We start from the raw sequence: 21983 nt of genomic DNA, 5'->3' as shown, positions 1-21983 counted from the left end.
GGTTTACGGTTAGGTGACAAGCGGACAATAACTTTTAAAAGACTTTGAGATAAAATTCTGAAACGAGATGCCCAAAGTAAGGGGCAGATGGCTTTCGCCTGCGAACGACTTGCCCTGGACTAGAGTAGGTCGCAGCCTCTCGTTGCTCCACGGCTCCCCTCCAGACCCGCAGCCTACGCGCAGACGCTCTCGGGATTTGCTCCAAAGCCCGGGCACAGACAAATCCCGGACACAGGCAAATCCCGCGGACGCTGTGAGACCAACGTGCGCAAACGTGCACGCCGCGCTCTGCAGCAGGAGAGGCTGCTGGGAGCTGGGGGCGAAGCCAACCCGGGAATCCCGGCCCCGCCCCGCGGGCTGGGGAAAGGGGAGGGAGGGCTTAGCTGGGCACTGCGCAGGCGCAAGTACGCTACTGTTGGCCTCCGCTCGAGGTTCCGGGCAGAGCGCGCGCCCGCGGCGGGTTGCTTCGTCTGGAGGGCTGAACGGGTACGAGCGAACCGGCCGTGACGTACGCCGCGCTACGCCCGACGTCACGGGTCCCTGTGTAGTGGCGGCCGGACTGCCTCAGCGGCAGTGCCTGGTGAGGGTGGTGTGGTCGCTGGGTGCGGCATTCGGGGGTCGCGCGGCTCGCGCGGTGCCGGCGGCGGCGACGAGGACGACGACTCGGAGGCCCGGCATCCTCAGCCGAAGGATCGCCACTCCCACCTCTTCTCTGGCCTCTGGCGGCGCCTGGCCCACGGCTTCCTACTTTCCTGCCCAGCTTCCCGCGGGCCTCGGGGCCGCGGCAGAGAGAAGCACCGACGGGCGGCGAGCTGCTCCAGCCTCCCGAGACGGCCCGCGCGCCCACCACCCGGCCTGGGCTCCATGTGAAGGAGGGACGGGCCTGGCATCCCGGCCTGTACCCAACTCTTTGCGCGCCCCTTCGGCCCCCGGGGGCCCTCGGCCTCCCCCAACTGGGGGGCGCGGTGACAGGCTGAGCGGGGCGGAGGGGCGGGCTAGGAGGCCGGCGGTGACCCCTCCTCAGGCCTGCGGCTCCCCACGTCCACGCGGAGAGGCCGGTAGGTGCGTGTGCGCGTGCGTGTGTGTGTGTGTGTGCGCGCGCGCGCGGTGCCGGAAGCGGGGAGGGGGCTGCAGCCGGCCTGTGCGCAGCTCCTGGAACAGGGATTTCGCTAGGTGGTCGCCCTGTTCCCGGTGACCGGATCTCGAACCCCTTTGCATTCTGTCTTGAATCCTACGTATGAGCGAAGTAGACTGCTGGGTTATGTAGCTGTCAGACACGTACTCTGCAGGGATTTTAAAAGGAAGATTGCAGCTGGTCCCTGGGAGAAGCAGGAATGTTACATGCAGTAAGCGAATAAATGCTTGTCTTTGCACTCTACATTATGGTAATCTATTAATCAGGGTTGATTCTCCTTTCTCTCTTTATAGAACCTTTAGCTGGCACTTAACCACTTAACTGTGTGCCAGGTAGTTGTCAGGCATTGTCTCACATAATCTCAGCCCAATGAGATGGGTCTGTGGTTCCCATTTTACAGATGAACAGATTGAGGTTCAGGTCAAGGGACTTGCCCAAGGTCATGCAGCTGATAATCTGAGAAGCCTTCATTCGAATATGATGTCTTTTCTTTAGTTCTGCGTCTTGCAAAAATAAATATATGAGGAAAATGAGAATAGCTACAGAGTTTCTTCCTGAGAGTACATTCTAAATATATAGGTAGGTATAGTTCAGTTGTCCCTAGCATAGGTTGTTTGATGTGTTTTGCTGTGGTCTAGCCAGATCATTTTCTTGGCTTAAAAAAAAAAGTTATTACTTTTAAAAGATGGCTCTGGCACCTTTACCCTTTTTATAGTAGGACCGAACAGAAAACATTTCCCCTCTTACCAAAAAGAAGAAATATATTTGGTAAAACTGCATATTTTTGAAAAGTTACAAGTTTACTTGTGCAGTTTATTCTTGATGTATACAGGGAACTCGCAGTTGAGTTATTTGCTTGAGATTTCCTTATTGCAAAATTTGTTGCTAGATTATGTGGCAATGGCAACACAGTAATTTGTGCATTGTCTTATGCAATATTTCTGAGTTGAGTGTCAAAATCTAATGCATAGAATATTGTAGAAAGTTATAGTTTAATGGTAATTTTTTTTCTTTCACTTGTGTGTTGCCACTAATCAGGGTTTATAAACTAACAGAAAATTATTTTAACATTGGCCTGTACTATATCTTTGATTATGGTTAGTGAAAAAGAGCCTTTACATTTCTCTTTACAGAAGACAATGTTGATAAATTTCTTTGAGTAATTGAAGCTTCATGCATATTTGCAAATGTTTAAGAAATCTATTAATGCACAATTATAGTATTCTAATTTTTTCTAGTATATTATCAGGTTTAAAAAAATTTGTAGTAGAATGTAATGTCTGTAGAGAAAATATCAAATTATAGTGTTAACAAGTGGATGGTTCACAGATTGATTTGTTGTTTGGTTAAAATATAAACACATTGAGCCTTGTTGAATTATGTTGAATATGATACCATTAAAGATTGGTTATCTAGTCATGCTCTCCATGTGTCTGTTTTGTGAGAACTAGCTATTAAAGTCTTATCTCAAATAATTGGCTTATATTATAGACTCAATGTTTTAAGCCTTTGTTTTCAGGTAGAGCTTTCATTCTTGGTTAACCTTATTTCTACCAAAGGGGTGACCTATATTTAATAGATGCTGTATTAAAATGAAGTCATGTTTGGTTCTTGATAGTTCCCACAGCTTTGGTTTCAGGTTGTATTTTTTCCTTGTGAAAATTGGAGATCGCTAGGCTCCCCTCCCCCCTTTTTATTATGAAACAATTTTAAACATACAGAAAATTGGTAATAGTGAACATCCATATGAGGACCCTCTAGATTCAACATTTGTTGATATCTTGCCATAGTTGCTTTATTTATAAATATGTGTATATGATTTTTGGTGGAACCATTTGAAACTAAGCTGTAGACATCATGGCGCTTTACACCTAAATATGTCAGTATGCATCTCCAAAAAAGGACATTTTCTTACACAGCCAAAATACCGGTATTGTTAATTTTTTAGTTTATATTTTCTTATTGATAATTAGTTAATATTTTCTTATTGCTAATTCCTTAATATAACCTAATATCCATCCATATTTAAATCTCCCCATTTGTACTGAAAGGTCTTTTTTGGCTTTTTACACCCAATTCCACCAAACCAGGATCCCGTCAAATTTTATTCACTGCATTTGGTTGTTAAATTTATTTGAACTCTTCTAGAATAGCCTTACCTCCCCTTTTTAAAAAGACAATTTTTTCAAGTCGTTTTATAAAATGAGTCACACTCTCGATTTTTCCGATTTTTTTTTCATAGTATCATTTAGAGTGTTCTCCTGTTTCCTCTATATTAGCAAACTGTAAGCTAGGTTTAAAAGGTTGATTAGTTTCAAATTAAATATTTTTGGGCAAGAATAACTACTAAGTGATGCTGGTACTTCATATTGCTTCCCATCAGGAGACATATAGCGTCAAGTCCCATTATTTGTGATGCTGAGTTTGATTACTTGATTACAGAGGTTAAGGTAAGGTATAGTTTCCCCACTGCAGTTAGGATGTAATTTGTAGTCTGATAAATTAGCACTGTAGTGCTCGCCTGTTCTCCACTAACCTTTTACCTAATAGTTGTAGCATCAATTGCTGATCTTAGGCTGACTTTTGAATTTCAGTGTTAACAATCTTTTGTTGGTCTACAGATAGAAACAAAACCACAGGAGTTGTAAAATAACCTGTGCAGCTGTATGTATTAATCAGATTCTGATTTTGTGGATTCTTAAGATTTTTAATTATGAATTCAAGGTGTCTTCTGTTATGCATAAAAAGTAACCTGGTTTAACAAAAATGGAAAAAAGTCGATGCCTATTTTTTCTTGTACTCTAACTCAAGGAGTGTGTTTCTTTTAAGTTTTTTTTTTTTTTTAAGCCAATATTTGTTGCACAGGAATAGCCAGATACATAATAAAGGAAGGGTGGATTTACTAAAAAATATTTGGAGAAAACTATATTTTCCGGTGAAATAGCACTGGATTGAGAGTCAGAAGATCTAAATTGTTGTCCTAATTCTACCACTATGTGAAGTTCAAGAATTATGATTTTTTTAACTTCACTCTCTGTTTTCATCTCATAATAAGTTATTAAATATTATGAATTTCCGAGTTGTGTTGATTATATTAGAAGTGAACTTCATTTTAATCAAGCCAGATAGAAATATATATTAAATATATGTGATATAAAGTTGAATTTATTTTCTAACTAACTGACATTTGGTAGGTGATTGTTTTAAAGAAGCGTTCATAATAGGATTTATTTATTTAGTTATTTATTTTATTATAGGCAAGGCAACCCTTGGTTGACCTCATAGATTGCAAGGACCTTGTCAGCCTACAATCTCTTATTTTTTTAATTTTTTATTTTTCACGCCTACAGCACTTGGTCTTTCTAGTTGGTCTCCCATTCAAGTACTAACCAGGCCCGACCCTGCTTAGCTTCCGAGATCAGATGAGGATTTATTTCATTCTTTCATTAATAATATGATTTAATTTATGAAACAGTTTATGTGAAGTTTTTCTACACATCTCTTTTGTAAATCAGGGTGAACTGTATATGTAGAAATAAAAAACCTTTTTCTTCATCCTCAAATGCTGTGTGTTATATGTCTATATCTGTAAAACACACAGTTTTAAGAAAACATGTCTATATAACTTTGTCTTTTGTTTTGGATATCCCTGGGGTTTGTTGGGAGCAATGGTTGACTTTGTTTCTTATGCTGGTTAATCAAATAATTGCTTTGTAACATCTCTTGTATTGTTGCCTTTATCGTTACTTAACTCTTGGATTGTTTCTTAATTTCTTTTCATACTGTACTTTGTCTTCCCAGTTAACAGGAGGATAGAAATAGAATCTTCTTTGGAGTCCTTCTTGTAATTAGCACACTGCTTTTCTTATAATAAGTACTCCATTGTTTTGTTTGAGATTTATGGTACCATAAATTTAAAAAATGCTGTGTGATTTATGAACTTTGAAAGTTTTTTTCTAAAGATATTTTTTTCTCCCTCTTGTGCAATTAGTCATTTAGTGTGGATTTTAATAATTAATCATGACAAATTAAAAGAATAGTTTAAGGTGTGATTTTTATCAGTATTCTTTTGATAATTCCCAAATTAGCACCCCTGTTCACCACTACCTCAGGCAGAATGCTCCTAGAGCACTTTATATCTGGCTCTGCCATTGTACTTACACATTGCATTGTAATCAGCTCTGTGTCCTCCACTAGTAAGTTAGCTCTTCAAGGGCAGAGGCAGTGTTTTGTTGATTTTGCTGCCTCAGCACTTAGCACAGTGCTTGGAACCAAGTGTGTGTACAGAAGGGACCTCTCTTTACAGCATTCTAAGATTCTTAGAAGGCGATGCCTATCAAATCACTGATGACTTGCAAAAGTTTTGGATTTACCAGTTTTCTTTTGTTCTCTGTTGTGGTATTTATTTTATTTTATTAGCAAACTTAAAACTTTCTACTTTCTAGACACTGATTTAAATACTGCTTTAAAGATATTCATTTAATCCTTGTTAATCTTATGAATTAGTTACTATTTTTATTCTCATATTACAGATGAGGGAACTAAAGTATACAGACAGTAATTAACTTGCCCATGTTCACACTTGTTGTGTGTGATGGAGCTGGGACTTGATGCAGGCAGTCTGCTCCAGAATCTGTGCTCTGAACAATTGCACAATAATGTCTCTGCTTTATCAGAGCAACCAAAGGATTGGATTTACTTTACCAAAGTAATTTTATCATTCATGGAGTACCTACTCTGTACCAGGGTGGGGAGCATACTTCCAGAAAGCCTTGAAGATGAAGCAACAGTTGAACTAAATTAGGAAACCATATACATGAACTGATTGTGATTATAATGTTTATTGAAAAAATTTAAGTACAGAACAGATAAGGAAGAAAATAAAGGTAGTAAGTAGTTAAGAGTATGAACTTGGGAGACCATCTGGAATGTGACTTCCAGCTCTGTTGTTTAACCTCTTTTAGTCTCACTTTCCTTATCTGTAGATTAGAGATAATAGTACCTAAGTCACAGGTTTGTTATGTGATTTAAATGTGATAGTGTGTTTAGTATGTGCCTAGCATATAATAAATGTTCAAAAACATTATCAGTTATTGTAGAAACCTATAGTCCACACAGGTGTTAACCAAAATTAATTTTAGACTGTAATAAAGAATAAAACATTTATTCGAACAAAGGGAGCTGCAGTGCAGGAGACACAGATTCAGGTAGCAACTTAAATTGTGTTCTACCAAGACAAAGGGGAGGCCCCTTTTATAATGAAAGTTCCTGCTCAGATTCCCAGTTAGGTCTGACTTATGTAAATGAGGTACCAAATTGTACAGTTCTGATTAGATGGGACAGGTCTCAGTCTGTTGGTAGAAAGGTAAAACCAGGGTTTCCCTGTAGTGGTTGATTCAAACAGGCTTATAAACAAGTGGGGGAAGCTGTGAGTTCAGTCTGAGCTTCTTCCTGGTATAGAGTATGTGAGATGCCACTGTCAGCAAATGATCACTAGGCTCTTACTATTCATAAAATGTGGGCCTCCGGTTGAAGATGGAGAGTCCAATCTCAGCAGATAAATCCCTTCTTGGGGCTCGCATCAAATGAATCTTCTCAGGGTCCACATTTCTTTCTATAGAAACCTTTCGGCAAACAGTGTTGATGATCAATCAGGTTTGTTTGTCTTAGGTGCATATTGTCCCATGTCGATGTCGGAGTGGTTTGGCTTCCTGTTCCAGGTCCACCTAGTCCTTCGGTTGTACTCCTAAGTTTCGGCTATAGCCAGCTGAGCACCTAGAGCCATCTACCTTTAAAAGGTTCATGAGGTATCTGTTAAACCTGGAAGGTTTCTGAGGTAGATTTTGCCGTGAGGTGTTAAATTATTGAGGCTTTAGCAAGACCTTCCAGCATTGTCCTGTAAATCACTGGAATAAACAATATAAAAGGAGCTGAAAAGTAGATACAGGCATTAATTCTGCAAACATTGGGTAAATCAAGAGCAATTGGCAAAAGACAATCAGACTTATGAGTCTAGTTAGCCTATATCTTCTTGATCCAGATGTATGTTCAAGCAATTCATGTATAGTAGAAAAAGAGTTCAAATCATTCTAAATTAAAAGAGACAGTAAGTTGGTGTGTCATTGCTATTCATGCAATCATCACTTGAATCTTTATTTATAGGTTTTAGCCAGCTTATGTTACCGGAGAGCGGGAATCCTCTTCCGGCGCATTGTCCAGGTTCTTGAACAAAGAATTGAGCAAGATGCTGAAATACAGTAGAAAAGAAAAGTTTTATTAGAAGGGAAAGTACACTTCCAGACGTGGATGCAGGCCTGAGCAAGAGAAGCGTGGCTCAGAAGGCCTGGGTAACAAAGCCTTTGGGGTTTTTATTCCTTTTTGCTGTGGGTGGTTACTTTTCTTAGAGGAGTGGACATCCTTAATTGACAACTAAAATTGACAGGACTCAGTGATTTATCATTTTACTTTCTGTGCATGTTTGTTCCCAGAATTCAGTCTGTTATAATGATATTAATGAACTTCTAGGCATATGCATCATATTATAATAATGGTATAATGAGGCTCGGGTGAGTTGAAGGTCTTTGGCTTCTTCATTGCGCAGGTGCGAGTGACTGGCTTAAACTGGTACCTAATTCTCTGCCTCCTGGTTTCTTTGTGTGAGTTAAAACAATGCCTTCTGGTTTGCTTAATTGTGGGCGGATTAGGGCGGACCCCTTTTAGGATAGGATGACCTCAGTGTCTTTGCAGGCAGACCCGAAATCCCCTAACTTTCCTGCCTACTTCTTTTCTAAGAGTCATGAACCCCCTTATTATTACTATGGATGTTGAGGGATGGGAGGTCTCTTCTTCTGTATCTGCTTCCTGTTGAGAATGGCCGTAGTCCTTGCCTATAGGGGGTTTCATGGAGCTCTTTCCCTTTCTTCCTTAGTCAGGATGGGGTCTTGGGTTTCCTGCTGAAGTGCCACCTCAGTCCCTAGACAAGGAAAAGAAGATAAAAACTTATTATTTTAAACCATATATCTATTAATTTCTATTATTGATTTGCCTATTAAGTGAGTAAAGGGAAGCAGGCTTGGTTAATATATTTCTTAAAGAGTGAAAAAAGACTTTTGGTCTAAAGTTCCCTCCCCTCTCAGACTCTTAGAGGCCTGCTGGCTTAATACTATTTCTGCTAACAATGGGCTGATGACCCTTATCAATAGCTAGAGGATATGAGTCACCAGTTTGGGGCAATTGTCAGGATTTGAGGGAGAGGGCCTTTTTTCCAAAGAAAGGAGGGAAGAAAACAACTAGGTTTACTAAAAAGATTAACTCTGCAAGAGATGTCCCATTTCATTTCCTGCTAAAAGATTAAGAATTTTACAAATGATGGCCTGTCTCAGTTATATATAACATCAGCAGCTTGATAATGAGGTATTAAACAAATTAGAACGATGATGAGTAGAACAATTTGCAGTCTAGACCTTAAAATGGCCCCTAGCCCAGTTGGGCGCCAGCTGAAAATATCAGAAAATTTAAGCTCTAACCAACTAGTGGTACTCGTGGCATAAGTGGGATGCCCCTTAAGAGATTCTGTGGGTTTAAGATGCTTGGTTGTTTTTAACTACCTGGAAAGAGTTATTTAAGCAGGTACAGCAAGAGGTATTAGCTACAGCACAAACTCCTCCTTGGGCTGCAAGCAAATAATCTAAGGCAACTCTGTTGTGGAGAATGACTCGAGCCAGGGGGTCTAGAGATCTTTTTTGAGCTCTGATAGCTGAACTTAACTGTTCTGGTTAGGTTTTCACATCAGTATATCTAATTGAGCAGTGCCAAGGCCAGTACATGGGTCAACAGTTTTAAGGAATTGGTGGCTCCTGTAGTCTCAAAATTCTACCTCCTGTCATCTTGGAATGAACAAAATTCAGCTACAATTTGAGAAGAGTTAAAAGGAATGTGACTGAAGAGCTAAAAAATTAAGAGTTAAACAAAACAAAAAATGAAACAAACCAGTCTCACATGCTTTAAAAATTATACAACTGGATTCAAAAATTATACAACTGGATTTACTTGCTGTATACATAAACTAGTATTGGAATTAAAAAGTACGTTCACAGAAGCGCTAGAATCACTCAAATTTACAAAGAGACAATAATTTGTTTATCATGTAACTAGCAGTGAAATTTATAATGGCTAATAGAACAAAATCCTTATGAACATAGCACTAATGTGTGGCAGGTTATACCAATTAAGGAAACAGCTCAAATTTACAAGGGTAAAGACCCCATACTTTTAGAGGTGGAAAGGGAACAATTAAATTTCTCTTTGATTTTTTACCCATTCTCATGAATCTGATATTAGTTTCATTGCAGTGTTTAGGCTAAGGTAGGTTCTCTAAAGGATCCAATGAATTGTATTTTCTAGGTTCCAGAATGTTGCTGGTTTATATGATAATCCTGTATACCAGATGCCTTGTCTCTGGTTGAAACATTTTCTGGATTAATGATTGAGAAGATCAACTGCCAGTGAAGATACTTTTCCCTAATTGTCAGATAACAGTTTGATCTTTTCTATCAAGTTAAAATTTCTTAATAAATAGTACTAGGTCTCATTTCTTTCCTGTATCCTCTATAGTACCTACTAAAGTATAGGGACCTAAGTACCATTTGGTGGGTGACACCTGGAAAAAGATTTTTTCTTTCTACCTCAAAACACCAGTCCATCAATCACGCACACACTTTAATTCCAATAATGTGATGTACAGGATCATTAACTTTTAAAATTACATTAAATGTTATCTATACCAATGTGATGTACAGGATCATTAACTTTTAAAATTACGTTAAATGTTATCTATACCAATAGGTTTTTTAAAATGTTAGACTTATTCTCTCTGATATCAATTAAACTGCATTTCAGATTTAAACACTCATGACATAGAAGACAAGGAACTCACAAAGTAATCTTTAAAATATTGAACTCTATTCAACAGTTAGCCTCAAGAGTGAAGTAAGAAAAGTTACAGCCCTAAGCTGGCTGACTGACTACTGTTGAGATATTACTCCTATCTGAAGGAAATTTTCTTATATTTGAAATTACTCCTTTTCTTTTTAGTTTAAGATTTTGGAAAAAAGTACACATTCTAAAATTTTCATAAAGGTCACATACAACAGTTTTTCTTATCCATCAATTTTATCTTACCTTGTTGCTCTAAATCACTTTGAAATTCAGGTTCTTTCCACTTGAATAACTGATCAAATATCAGTGTAAGGGTTAAAATTCCTTCTAGGAAGATAAAAGGCAAGATTCACATTTAAAATGATTTACCTTTCATCAACTAACAGTGCTTCATTTTATCAGGACATAAAAATTTGGCTTCATTGATTGGTCAGAAACAAAAGAAAATGCATGTGGGTCCAAAACAGCTCCTAGTACAAGGGAAATTCGAGGATAAGTTCTTGACAGTAAGTCAGAGGGTCTCCGTTAAGGCAGGTTAATTCGTTCTCTGATTTAGTCTTATAGGTTTTCTGGTAATGATTTCAAAAGAAGACAATCAACATTTACCAAAGGGTGTAGATCTTAGGTTAAGCAATACAAGGGAAGGGCTTTGGCCAAAGCAGATTAAAAGATTCAGCAAGTTTTGCCAGTTGAGTTTTGATGGTCTCATTGGTTCTACAAAGCCCGAGGACTGGGGCTGATAAGTGCAATGGAAGTGCAATATCAGACAAATTTTGCATACTTGGTATAGAATTCGTCTTGTAAAGTGGATCCTCTGATTGCTTTGGGGCTCGTGTGGGGATTTTTTCAAGCAGAGAAACTCCTTTCTTGAGTTTCTGTAGCCTTTGGACATAGGAATGCTTTTACCCCAGTGATACAAATCATCATTGGTACATTTTTATCCTGAAAAGGGGGTGATTGGATTAAAATCCACTTTCTCAACCTCAAGTAAGGCTAATTAGTTTCATTTTCCCCTTTTGTAAAGAGAGATTCCTGTACTTATTTATCCGTTTAATCGTGGTAACCATTAAAGACTTTACAAGCAATTACAGAAATTTAAACAGAAGCAAAATTTAACTCTTAAAAATTAAGATTTGAGTCTACAGCCTTGCTACCCTGAACCAGCCTGATCCTGTCTGATCTCGGGAACTAAGCAGGGTCTGGCCTGGTTAGTACTTGGATGGGAGACCACCCAGGAAGACCAGGTGCTGTAGGCATAAAAAAATTAAAAAAACAAGGGATTGTGAGCTGACAAGGTCCTTGCAATCTGTGAGGTCAACCAAGGGTTGCCTCGCCTAAATAAATGGACAAATAAATAAATAAATAAATATTTGGTTTATCTAAGTAATTGAAGACCTGTTGATGGAGAGCACAGGAAATAATTTTAATGAATCATAAAGTCTTCCATAATTTCTTATTAAGAGCATACCAATAGTACAGGAAAACTTTGTCCTTTTAACAGAGAGAAAGAACCAAACTAATTTTGCATCAGCTTGCTTTTGATTAAATTCATTTAATTAAATTTATGTTAATCATATTGAGCTTGACTACTCAGGATTTCTTTTTCACAAACCTACAGCTTTCCTTGTCTCTTCTTACTCATTCAGAAATAACCAATTTAATTTAGGACAAACCATTTTCTTTTAATTCCTTCAAAAATGCATTTCCATGCCTTATATCTTTTATTGAAAACATATTATTTCCTTCCCTGTTAATTAGAATTCCTCACCTTTAGAAACCTTAATTTCTAATGACAACTAAAAGGTAAGCAATTAAGTTTCATAATTTTTAGAAATGTATGCTTCCTCAAAAATGCACAAAACATTTTCATGAGCAGAGCCAAATCCAGATAATTTCACCTCATTATAATCGCTAAGTCAAAAAGTTTTGATAAATACTTGGGCAAATCTGTATGATTTCTTTATTTGTGTTATGTACACTTTTCAGTGAGGTGACAATAAACAGTACATTTTAAATGATACGGTAGGTGTGTTCACTTTTCTGGTACTAGGAGTGGTAGTATGGGAGAGTTTAACATACTTCGTCAGAGAATTGACGAAACATTTCTTGAATAGAATGAGTGTTAGGAATTTTCCACGTGATTTTAAATCATTCCAAACAGACTTCGAGCAGTACCCCCCAAATCTCAGTGGCCTAAGACAACAAAGGTTGATTTTTTTTGTTGTTCATTATTTATGTTCATTGAAGGTCAGTTGGGGGACTTCTGCTCAGTATTGTCATTCTTACTTTGGGTCCTGCTTTGGAACCTCACTTGGGAGCAGCCATTATCTGGAACATTACTGGTTGCCAGGTGTAAAGAGAAAAACACTATACTTTCTTTTATATTGCACTCAGTACCTATCACACTTTGGGTCACTAAATACGTATGTGTGTGTGGTTTTCCACACACCAAGCAATTCTGTGATACTAGCTGGGTGTGCTGTGGTTTAACTTAATTCTGAAACCATCTACCTGGAGATAGTGTCAGATCCCACAGGTAAAGGGCTCACTTCTACAGGACTTCTGTCCCTTTCAGACCCAGTTGCCAGGCCAGGTAACTTACCTATGCATCTGACCGACTGGCGATAAATTGGAGGTTCCCATCACCCCCTTCTTGGATTTGATTAATTTGCTAGAACGGCTCATAGAATTCAGGAAACTTTACTTACTAGATTACCAGTTTATTATAGAAGGATATAACTCAGGAACAGCCAGATGGGAAGAGGTGCATAGGACTCGGTATGGGGAAGGTGGGGCTGAGGGTGGGGTTGAGGGTTGAGGGAGAGCTTTCATGCTCTCCTTGAGTGTGCACTTCCAGGTGTCTGCCAGCCCAGAAGGTCTCCTTTTGGGTTAAAAACCCCCGTTAAAATGGAAGATTTATTACCTAGGCACGATTGATTGAAATAATTGGCCATTGGCAGTTGAACTTAATTTCCTGCCTTTCTCTCCTTCCCATAGGCCAGGGTTCCAACCCCTGTTGGTTCCCCTGGCAACCAGCCTCCACCTTTAGGTGCTTTTCAAAAGTCATCTCATTAACAGAAACTCAGATGTGGCTTATTGGGATTTGTTTTGAATTTCAAAAGACACCTACGTGTGTTCTTATCACTTAGGAAATTCCAAAGGTTTTAGGAGCTCTGTTCCAGAAAAGGGGATGGAGACCAAATAAATATTTTTATAAATCACAATATCATACTAGGATAGAGGGAAAATATAGAATGTGTCAAAACATGCTGTGGCTTTTAAAGCTTTTAAGTGGAAGAAACTTTCACTACTTTCACCCACGTGTATTGGTCAAAAGAAGTCTAATAGTAGCTTTTTAAATAGTAATTGTAGTAATGAGGGAGGCTGAGAAGGGTGTATTTTGAAAGGGGAGGGGGGAAGTGGAGGGAAGAGAGAAGATGGATGGAGATAAGATAAAGTAGAACGTACACTTATATTTGAGAATGTTGTAGTCTATAGCTGTATAAAAGACGTAAACATATAGAGTAGTTAGGAAGCTATTGTATGAGGTAACATCTTTTAAGAAAGAAGACTCTTTGCCGTGATCAATGGTGAGACAGCAAGTGCTGTCATTCCAGTGTAGTTAAGGTTAGGTGGTAATATATATGAAATGCCTACCACACTGACAGTCTAGAGGAGATAATTACTTTCCACTTCTGTCATTTACAGAGGGAAAGATGACCAGGTGAGGGGGATAGGGAATGTTTAAGCTGGGCCATTAAAAGATGGTTTGGACAAGTAGGAAAAAGGGAGGAAGCATTTCAGACAGCAGAAATAAAAGATGGGTATCAACAAGGCATGTAGCCCTTCATTAGCACCGCTCAATACCTGTTGACTCCTACTTTTTGCTTTTGGTAATCTGTTTGTAATTTCTAGAGACTATCTATGTTTGCTCCTGCTTGCGTCAGTTGCCTACCTCTGGACCATCAGTCATTTATGGAAAAGGGTGTGGGATGACACTGTACTAATTTGGTGACACTTAGTAAATCACGTGGGAGGTAGTGGTGGTAGGAAGGACAAGTTTCCAGAAGGCCACATGGGTGAATAACTTAAATCATTCCCTTTGTTATAGTTATTCAGTATTATAATTCTACCTTATTTTTTTCATTTCCCAAAGTAAGCATTTTTTCTTGTTTTATACAGTTAATACTTGCTTAGGTTTACCATGTTTACCAATTTCTTGCTAGCTTTTGTTTTCCTGGAAACACTTTCCTTCTTTTTGAAATATGTCTTTTAGAGGTTCCTCAGCTAAGTGTCTATTCATGATAAATAATGATTTTTGTTTGTTAGAAATCTTTAGTTCTTATTCTTGAATATTTTAGTTATGTGTGAAGATCTAGATTGGTGGTTATTTTTCTCTCAGTGTTTTGAAGATATTATTCCATTCCGTTTTCTGCCATATAATCAGACATAAAAGGCTATATGAATATTTTATAAATGATATTTTTTTTATTGTGCAGTTTGAGAATATATAATTGGCTTTTGAGTGGAAGTTATTAGTTTTTTTTCTTACTATTTTAATTTTAAAATTCACTGAATAGTTATTGAAAATCTTAGGAATGTCAAAAGGAAGCAGTATTATAAGCTTTAAGAAATTCGTAATCTAGTTTTAGTTATTCGTGTGCAAATTGGGACATATGGTTTGCCCTACATATGTGCAAAATAATTATGTATCTTGAGCGAGATAATGACATAAATTGCACATTGAAAGTATGTTATTTGGTAAATTTTGACATGTATATACCTGTGAAATCATCACCTTTATCAAGATTGTAAACATGCCTCAAAAAGCTTCTTCATTCCCTTTTGTAATCCCATCACTATCTTGTCTCTAGTAACAAATGTGTCCATTTTCTCTAGGCAACCAATGATCTGCTTTTTGTTAGTATGAATTAACTTCACCTGTATAAACATTGAATTTCCAGTTTGAGGCCCTTACACAAAACTGCTATGAACATTTGTGTACAACTATTTGTATGGACATATGCATTTATTTTTCTTGAGTAAATACCTAGGAGTGAAATGGGTGGATCATAAGAAATTGCCAACTGTTTTCTAAAGTGGTTATACCATTTGACATTCTTAGCAGCAGTATGAATATTTTAGTTTTATAACATCCTTGCCAACATTCAGATGGCCATTTTTTGAATCTCATTGTGGGTGTTTGTTTTTTGTTCTTTCCGAAGGCAAAAAGTAGGGAATTTTACTTTATTTTTTTTTGAACAGTATTAGGTTTACAGAAACATTGAACGTATTCCATCCCCTCGTTTCTTCTGTTAACGCATCACATTAATGTGATACATTTGCTACAATCGATGAGCTTATATTGATATATAATTAGTAACTATAACTCAATTAACAGTTTACATTAGGATTCACTCTTTGTGTTATGGGTCTTGACAAATGTATAATGACAGGTATCTACCAGTATTATAGTATCATACAGACTAGTTTCATTGCCCTGAAAATCTCCTGTGGACCACCTATTAATCCCTCCCTCCCATGAATCCCAGGCAGCCACTGATGATTTTACTGCCTCCATAGTTTTGCCTTTTCCAGAGTGTCATATACTTGTAATTATACAGTATGTAGCCTTTTCAGATTGGCTTCTTTTACTTAGCAATATGTATTTAAGGTTCTCCCCTGTCATTTTTTTTTGGTGTCTTGATAGCTGATTATTTTTTATCACTGAGTGACATTCCATTGTCTAGATGTCCCACAGTTCGTTTACCCATTCACCTATTGAAAAGGACATCTTAGTTGCTTCCAAGTTGTGGCAATTATGAATAAAGCTGCTATAAACATATATGTGCAGGTTTTTGTGTGAATGTAGTTTTCAACTCATGGTAACAAGTTAACATTTGGGTAAATGCCAAGGAACATGATAGCTGCTTTGGATGGTAAGAGTATGTTTAGTTTTCTAAGAAACTGCCAGAATGTTTTGTGAAGTGATTGTACCATTTGACATTCTCAACAGCAGTATGTGAGCATTTTAGTTACATCGCATCCTTTTTGACACTTAAGATGGCCAGTCTTTTGGAATCTCATTATGGTTTCGATTTGCATTTCCATAATGACTAATGATGTTGAGTATCTTTCATGTGTTCATTTACCATCTGTAAATCTTTTTTGGAGCGTGTTTGAATCTTCTGCCCTTTTCTTTCTTTCTTTATTTTTTTAATTATTATTGGGTTGTAACAGTATTTTACACATTCTAGGTACAAACCCTTTGTTGATCATATGTTATGTACCTATTTTCTCCTAGTCTGTGGCTTGCATTTTCATTTTCTTTATAATATGTTTTGAAGAACAGAAGTTACTAATTTTGTTGAAGTTGGATACTCTTTTTTCTTTTAAAGTTTGTACTGTCACTCTTCAAAAGACACTAAGAAAATGAAATCTTTGCCAAACTCAAGGTCACTAACTTTTTTTTACTAGTAATTTTATAGTTTTAATTCTTATATTTAGATCTATGATGCATTCTGAGTTAATTTTTGTATGTTACGAAGTAAGGTATCTAATTGTTTCTGCCACTATCTATAGGAAATATTTTTCTTTCCCCATAACTCTAGCACTTTGTCATTGAGCTATAATTCACATACCATATAATTCATGCATTTGAAGTATACAATTCAGTGGTTTTTAGTAATATTTACAGTTATGTAACCATCATTGCAATCAGTTTTAGAACATTTTTATTATGCCAAAAAGATACTTTGTACTCTGGCCATCACTCCGCAGTCCTTTCATCTCCTTCCCGATCCTCCCATCTTCCCACCATGGGCAACCTCTAGTTTACTTCCTGGCTCTGTAGATTTGCCTATTCTGGACATTTCATGTAAATGAAATCATATAATATGTGGTCTTTTATGACTGGTTTCTTTCACTTAGCATAATGTTTTCAAGGTTCATCCACGTTACTACATTTCTTTTTATGGCTGAATAATATTCCATTTTCTGGACATACCACATTCGTTCATTCATCAGTTGATGGACATTGGGTTATTTCCACTTTTGGCTATTATGAAAAATGCTGCTATGAACATTTGTGTACAAATTTTTGTGTGACATGATTTCATTTCTCTTGGGTAGTAGAATTGCTTCATCATATAGTAACTCTGTTTAACCTTGTGCAGAACAGCCAGACTGTTTTCCAAAGCTGACAACACCATTTTACATTACTGCCAGAAATGTGTAAAAGTTCTAATTTCTTCACATACTGTCAACACTTGTTTTTTATTATAACCATGCTAGTGTATGTGAAGTGGTATCATTGTGTTTTTAATTTACATTTCTCTGAAGACTGATGATATCGAACATTTTTTCATGTGCTTATTGGCTATATTTGTATCTTTTTTAGAGAAATACCTATTCATATCCTTGGCACATTAAAAAAAATGGGTTGTCTTTTTATTATTGAGTTGTAGGAGTTCTGATGTATAGCTGATATACAGATCTGTATCTATATCCATATATGAATGTATACATACCACATTTGCTTTATCTGTTCATTCATTGTTGGGCACTTAGGTTGCTTCCATGTCTTGGCTATTGTAAATAATGCTTCATTGAACATGGAGGTGCGTATATCTTTTTGAGTTAGTGTTTTCATTTCCTTTTGGACTAATCCCTAGAAGTGGAATTGCTGGATCATATGATACTTCTATTTTTAATTTTTTAAGGAGCCCTCTCTACTGTTCAACATAGTGGCTACACCAGTTTACATTGCCATCAGTGATGGGCAAGGGTTCTCTTTCTCTACATCCTTGCCAACACTTGTCATTTCTTGTCTTTTTTATAAGTCATTCTAACAGGGGTGAGGTGATATCTCATTGTAGTTTTTTCTATTTATTGATTCATCTATTTATAATGTCTCTGGACACATAGATTTCTTTTATATTCAGTGGGTTGTAATCTATTATTTTAATGTTCAACTTGTTCCATATTTGGCTAATGAGAGCTCTTTCACACTGGTTACTGTGTCCTTTTGACATGTCCCATGATTTCTTGTATACATTCTTTCTGGCACAGTAGGATGTTTCAGGCTCATCTTGCAAGTTGCCAGATTCATACTTGGAAATAACCCGTATTTTCAAGGAGTCCTGGTTCCTTTGAGTGGAAATTGGTATTTAGAAACCAACAATTTGCAGTTGTACTCATTGTGAGTAGGTTGTCACTGTTCCCAGGTCTCAGTAGCCAAAGCTATAAAACGTGTATAGGTACATATGTGTATGTGTACGTGTACATACAAACATATGCACATCTATATATCTTTTATCTGTACATATTAAAAAAACATGATTTCATAATACCTTCAATCCCAGTCCAACACCACAGGGGTTATTCTTGCTCTACCCCTTTTCTATATTTGTAAGAGCTCAAAAGGGCATTAGATGGGGCATATGTTGGGGGCGGTGGTACAACAGCAACCTAGCATGGTACTATAATTTTTCCTCTATCCACTCCTTTATCTTTGTTTTGCATAGTTGCGTTGGAGATTTTCCTGTTGCCTTTCTAATATTACTTTCTAGATTGCTTCTATTGTGGTCAGAACATTTATATGATTTCAGTTCTTTTAGATGTGTTGAGATTTGGTTTGTGGCCTAGGATATGGCCCAGGTCAGTCCTGGTGAATGTTCCTTGGGTGCTTGAAAAGAATGTGTATTCTGCTGTTGTTACTGGGTGGAATGTTTTATGTGTATGAATGAGCTTTATACAGTATAATATACATGTGTTTTTCAAGGAGCTTAAGAGCAAAAAGAAAACATTTTAATGATGTTTTAAACTTGTTCTCATATTTACCATTTTCAGTGTTCTTCACTTTGTCTTTATTTACAATTGGATTTAATTTACTGTCTCTGATGTCAATTCTCAGTCCAAAGAACTCCCTTTAGTATTTCTTATAAGGCAGTTCTTGCAGCTAATTCTCTCAGCCTTTATCTAGGAATGTCTTTATTTTACTTCTATTTTGAATTATAGTCTTGCTGACTATGTGATTCTTGCTTGACATTTTTGTTTTTGTTTTATTTTTTTCATTTAATGTCATTCCCCCTTGTTCTGCCTCTATTATTTGTGATAGTAGTTAAATATTAATTGTATTATTCCCCTCTGCAAGATGAGTCATTTTTCTCTTTCCGCTTTTAAGATTATCTTTGGCTTTCTGCAGTGTGACTATGATGTGCCTGGTGCAGATCTCAATGTTTATCGTGTTTAGGATTTATTGAACTTCTTGAATCTGTAGATTGATGTTTTCATGAAATTTGGAAAGTTTTCAGCCATTGTTTCTTCAAATATATTTTCTGCCCCCTTTTTTCTTCTCTTCTGGGCCACATTAAAATATGTTGGCCTGTTTACTGTCTCACAGGTCTCTGAGACCTTGTTCATTTTCCTTCAGTCTTTTTTTCTCTATTCTTTCTCTATTCTTAAGATTGCATAATTTTTAGTGATTTTTTTTTTTAGTTTAATTATTTCTTCTGCCATCTCAAATTTACTGTTGAGTTCATCACAGCTTACATTTGGATATTGTACTTTTCAATGCTAGAATTTCCATTTTAGTTCTTTTTTTTATATAGGCATCCCTTGTTTTATTGCACTTCACTTTATTGCACTTCACAGGTGTTTTTTTTTTTATTTTTTTTTATTTTTTTATTTTTACAAGTTGAAGGCAAGACCCTCCACCAGCAAAAAGATTACAACTAGCTTTATTGTGATACTGCAGTGATATGGAACCCAACCCGCAATATCTCCAAAGTATATCGGTAGTTTTTGTTTCTCGGTTGAGGTTTCCTATTTGTGGACTCATTTTCATCAGCTTTTTCTTTAATGCTTTTATAGATTTATAATAGCTGCTTTAAATCTTTGATAATTCCAACACCTGGTCCCAACCAGTTTTTATTGACTGCTTTCTTCTTTTTTTTAATCTTGAGTATGGGTCACACTTAACTCTTTCTTTGCATGGAATTTTTTTATTTCTTTTGAGAACTAGACAGCTAATTCTAGTTCTCAAAAAAAAAAAAATTAAAAAAAAAACAACTTCTACTTATTCTGTGGAATATATTATTCCCCATGTTTTTTGGCTGCTACTGTGCTTGCTTAGTTATTTTTGTTTGTTTCTGTTTGTATTTTTTTAGTCCAGTTTCCTAAGGGTTGCCCTGTGACCTCAGAACTTAGTGGTCAGTCAATGATTGGGAAGAGGTTATATGTACTCAGATACCTCAAGCCTCTAAGGGTTCGACTATCTTCTGGTGGATGTGTATGAATTAGCACAAATTCAAGGCAGTTTTTAAGTATGGTTCAATTTTTACTTTGTACCTGGGCCCTCATGGGTCTCCTCTTCACATGCCCATAGTTTCCTAGTGAGCCAGGGATTTGTAGTGTCCCTTTAGCACTTCTATGGCTCTCTCATTTTCAAGATTTCCCCATTAAATCTTTAGCTGGCCTGCCTCTCCCCCCAACTGAGACACCGTCCTTCTCCTAGTAGAGCTACTGGTTATCCTCATTCGTTTTTACCCTGTTATTGTCCTTTTATTAGTAGTGTCATTCAGTCTGGGTTTTCGTCTTTCACTCTAAATCAAGTCAGTCCATTTAGCAACTGGATTTCAAGGCCAGCTCTGCTTATACAGACCAAGCTGGGCTAGTGATGAGACCAACCCCAGCCAAGAATTCCACAGACTCCTACTGCCTTACCTGATGTTCTGGTAGTTTTCCATGAATAAATACTTGTCAACTTGTTGTTTATATTTTGGCAATTTCCAAATCCCTGAAATAGTTATTTATGATAATTTGTTCAGTTTTGTAGAGGAGAGGATTTGCTGACCTATTTATTCTACAATAGTAGAAGTCTATCCAGCAAGTTCTTTTTATTCTGTCTTCAAAATATACCTTGAATTCATCTTTTTTTCCATCTCCTCTGCTGCCACAATATTCCAAACACTTTAATACACCATTATTTCCTTTTGGACTTTAAGTAAACTTATAACTAGATTTTGCTTCTCCTATTACCCTCTTACAGTTCTTTTTTTTTCTTTAAATACATTTTTTTTTTTTTTTTTGCTTAGAAAAGTTTTAGATTTAAAGAAAACTTACATAGTACAGGTAGTTCTCTGTACTCTGCTTTTTCTCTGTTATGAACATCTTACATTATAATGAGATGTGTGTCACAACTAGTGAATCAGTATTGATGCTTCATTATCACCTAAACTCTATATTTTACTTGGATTTCATTGTCCTTTTTCCTTTTCTGGATTCCATCCAGGAATCTACATTACATTTAATTTTCATATCCCTTTAATTCCTCTGGATTGTGGGAGTTTTGCAAACATTCCTCGTTTCTCATGACCTTGACAGTTTTGAGGAATACTGATCAAGTATTTAATAGGCTGTCTCTTAGATTTTATTTTGGCACATATTTTTCACATGTTACTTGGCTTATAAGTTTTTAGAGGAAGACCGCAAAGGTAAAGTGCCATTTGTCACATTTCATGAGATCATTTCAGGGGTTGAGTATTAACATGACTTATCATTGTTGCTGTTGACCTTGGTCACTTGGCTGAGGTGTGGTGTTTCTTATATTTCTTCACTGTAAGGTTACTCCTCCCCCCTTTTATAAATAAAAACACTGTAAGCATTCTTTTTTGTTCACCTGTTTTATTCAACATATACTTTTAACTTTAAGCATTCTTTGCTCAACATGAGTAAATTCGTGCTTTGTTACATAACTATAGTAATGCAGGTGATAACTAGATAACAATCAGTGTTTAAATTTGTAATGTATTCATCCCTTCTACAATTGGTACATAACCATTGTGTATCAATTTTTGGCTGTTATGTTCACAATTTATTATTTGATTTATTTAAAAACATATATCTATCT

The 21983-nt window shown here is 36.9% G+C and overlaps 2 protein-coding genes and 1 pseudogene across 3 annotated transcripts in view; 2 read left to right on the top strand and 1 right to left on the bottom strand.

Annotated features, from left to right (window-relative positions):
* Positions 1–21983, top strand: part of MAP3K2 (mitogen-activated protein kinase kinase kinase 2) — a 77891-nt gene that overhangs the window by 388 nt on the left and 55520 nt on the right. The window contains exon 1 of one of the 2 annotated variants that reach the window (XM_011363651.2): positions 524–1058. The exons of the other annotated variant lie outside the window; for it this stretch is intronic. The gene's annotated coding sequence lies outside the window, so the exon portion shown is untranslated. Of the gene's footprint in view, positions 1–523; positions 1059–21983 lie in introns of those variants that run through there. 2 annotated transcript variants of the gene reach the window in all.
* The window catches only part of LOC111742159, a 32028-nt gene that overhangs the window by 2064 nt on the left and 7981 nt on the right, over positions 1–21983 (bottom strand). The window contains exons 2-4 of the mRNA XM_023532686.1: positions 10316–10399; positions 1491–1638; positions 114–559 (exon numbers count right to left, since the gene is read on the bottom strand). Coding sequence (XP_023388454.1) covers positions 114–559; positions 1491–1638; positions 10316–10399 — 678 coding nt within the window. The remainder of the gene's footprint in view (positions 1–113; positions 560–1490; positions 1639–10315; positions 10400–21983) is intronic.
* LOC111742165 lies at positions 11210–11328 on the top strand (annotated as a pseudogene).

Source organism: Pteropus vampyrus, unplaced genomic scaffold, assembly GCF_000151845.1.
Source record: "Pteropus vampyrus isolate Shadow unplaced genomic scaffold, Pvam_2.0 Scaffold87, whole genome shotgun sequence".
Classification (NCBI taxonomy): domain Eukaryota; kingdom Metazoa; phylum Chordata; class Mammalia; order Chiroptera; family Pteropodidae; genus Pteropus; species Pteropus vampyrus.
Note: the sequence above shows the minus strand (reverse complement) of the source record. Positions and strands in the feature narration are given on the sequence as shown.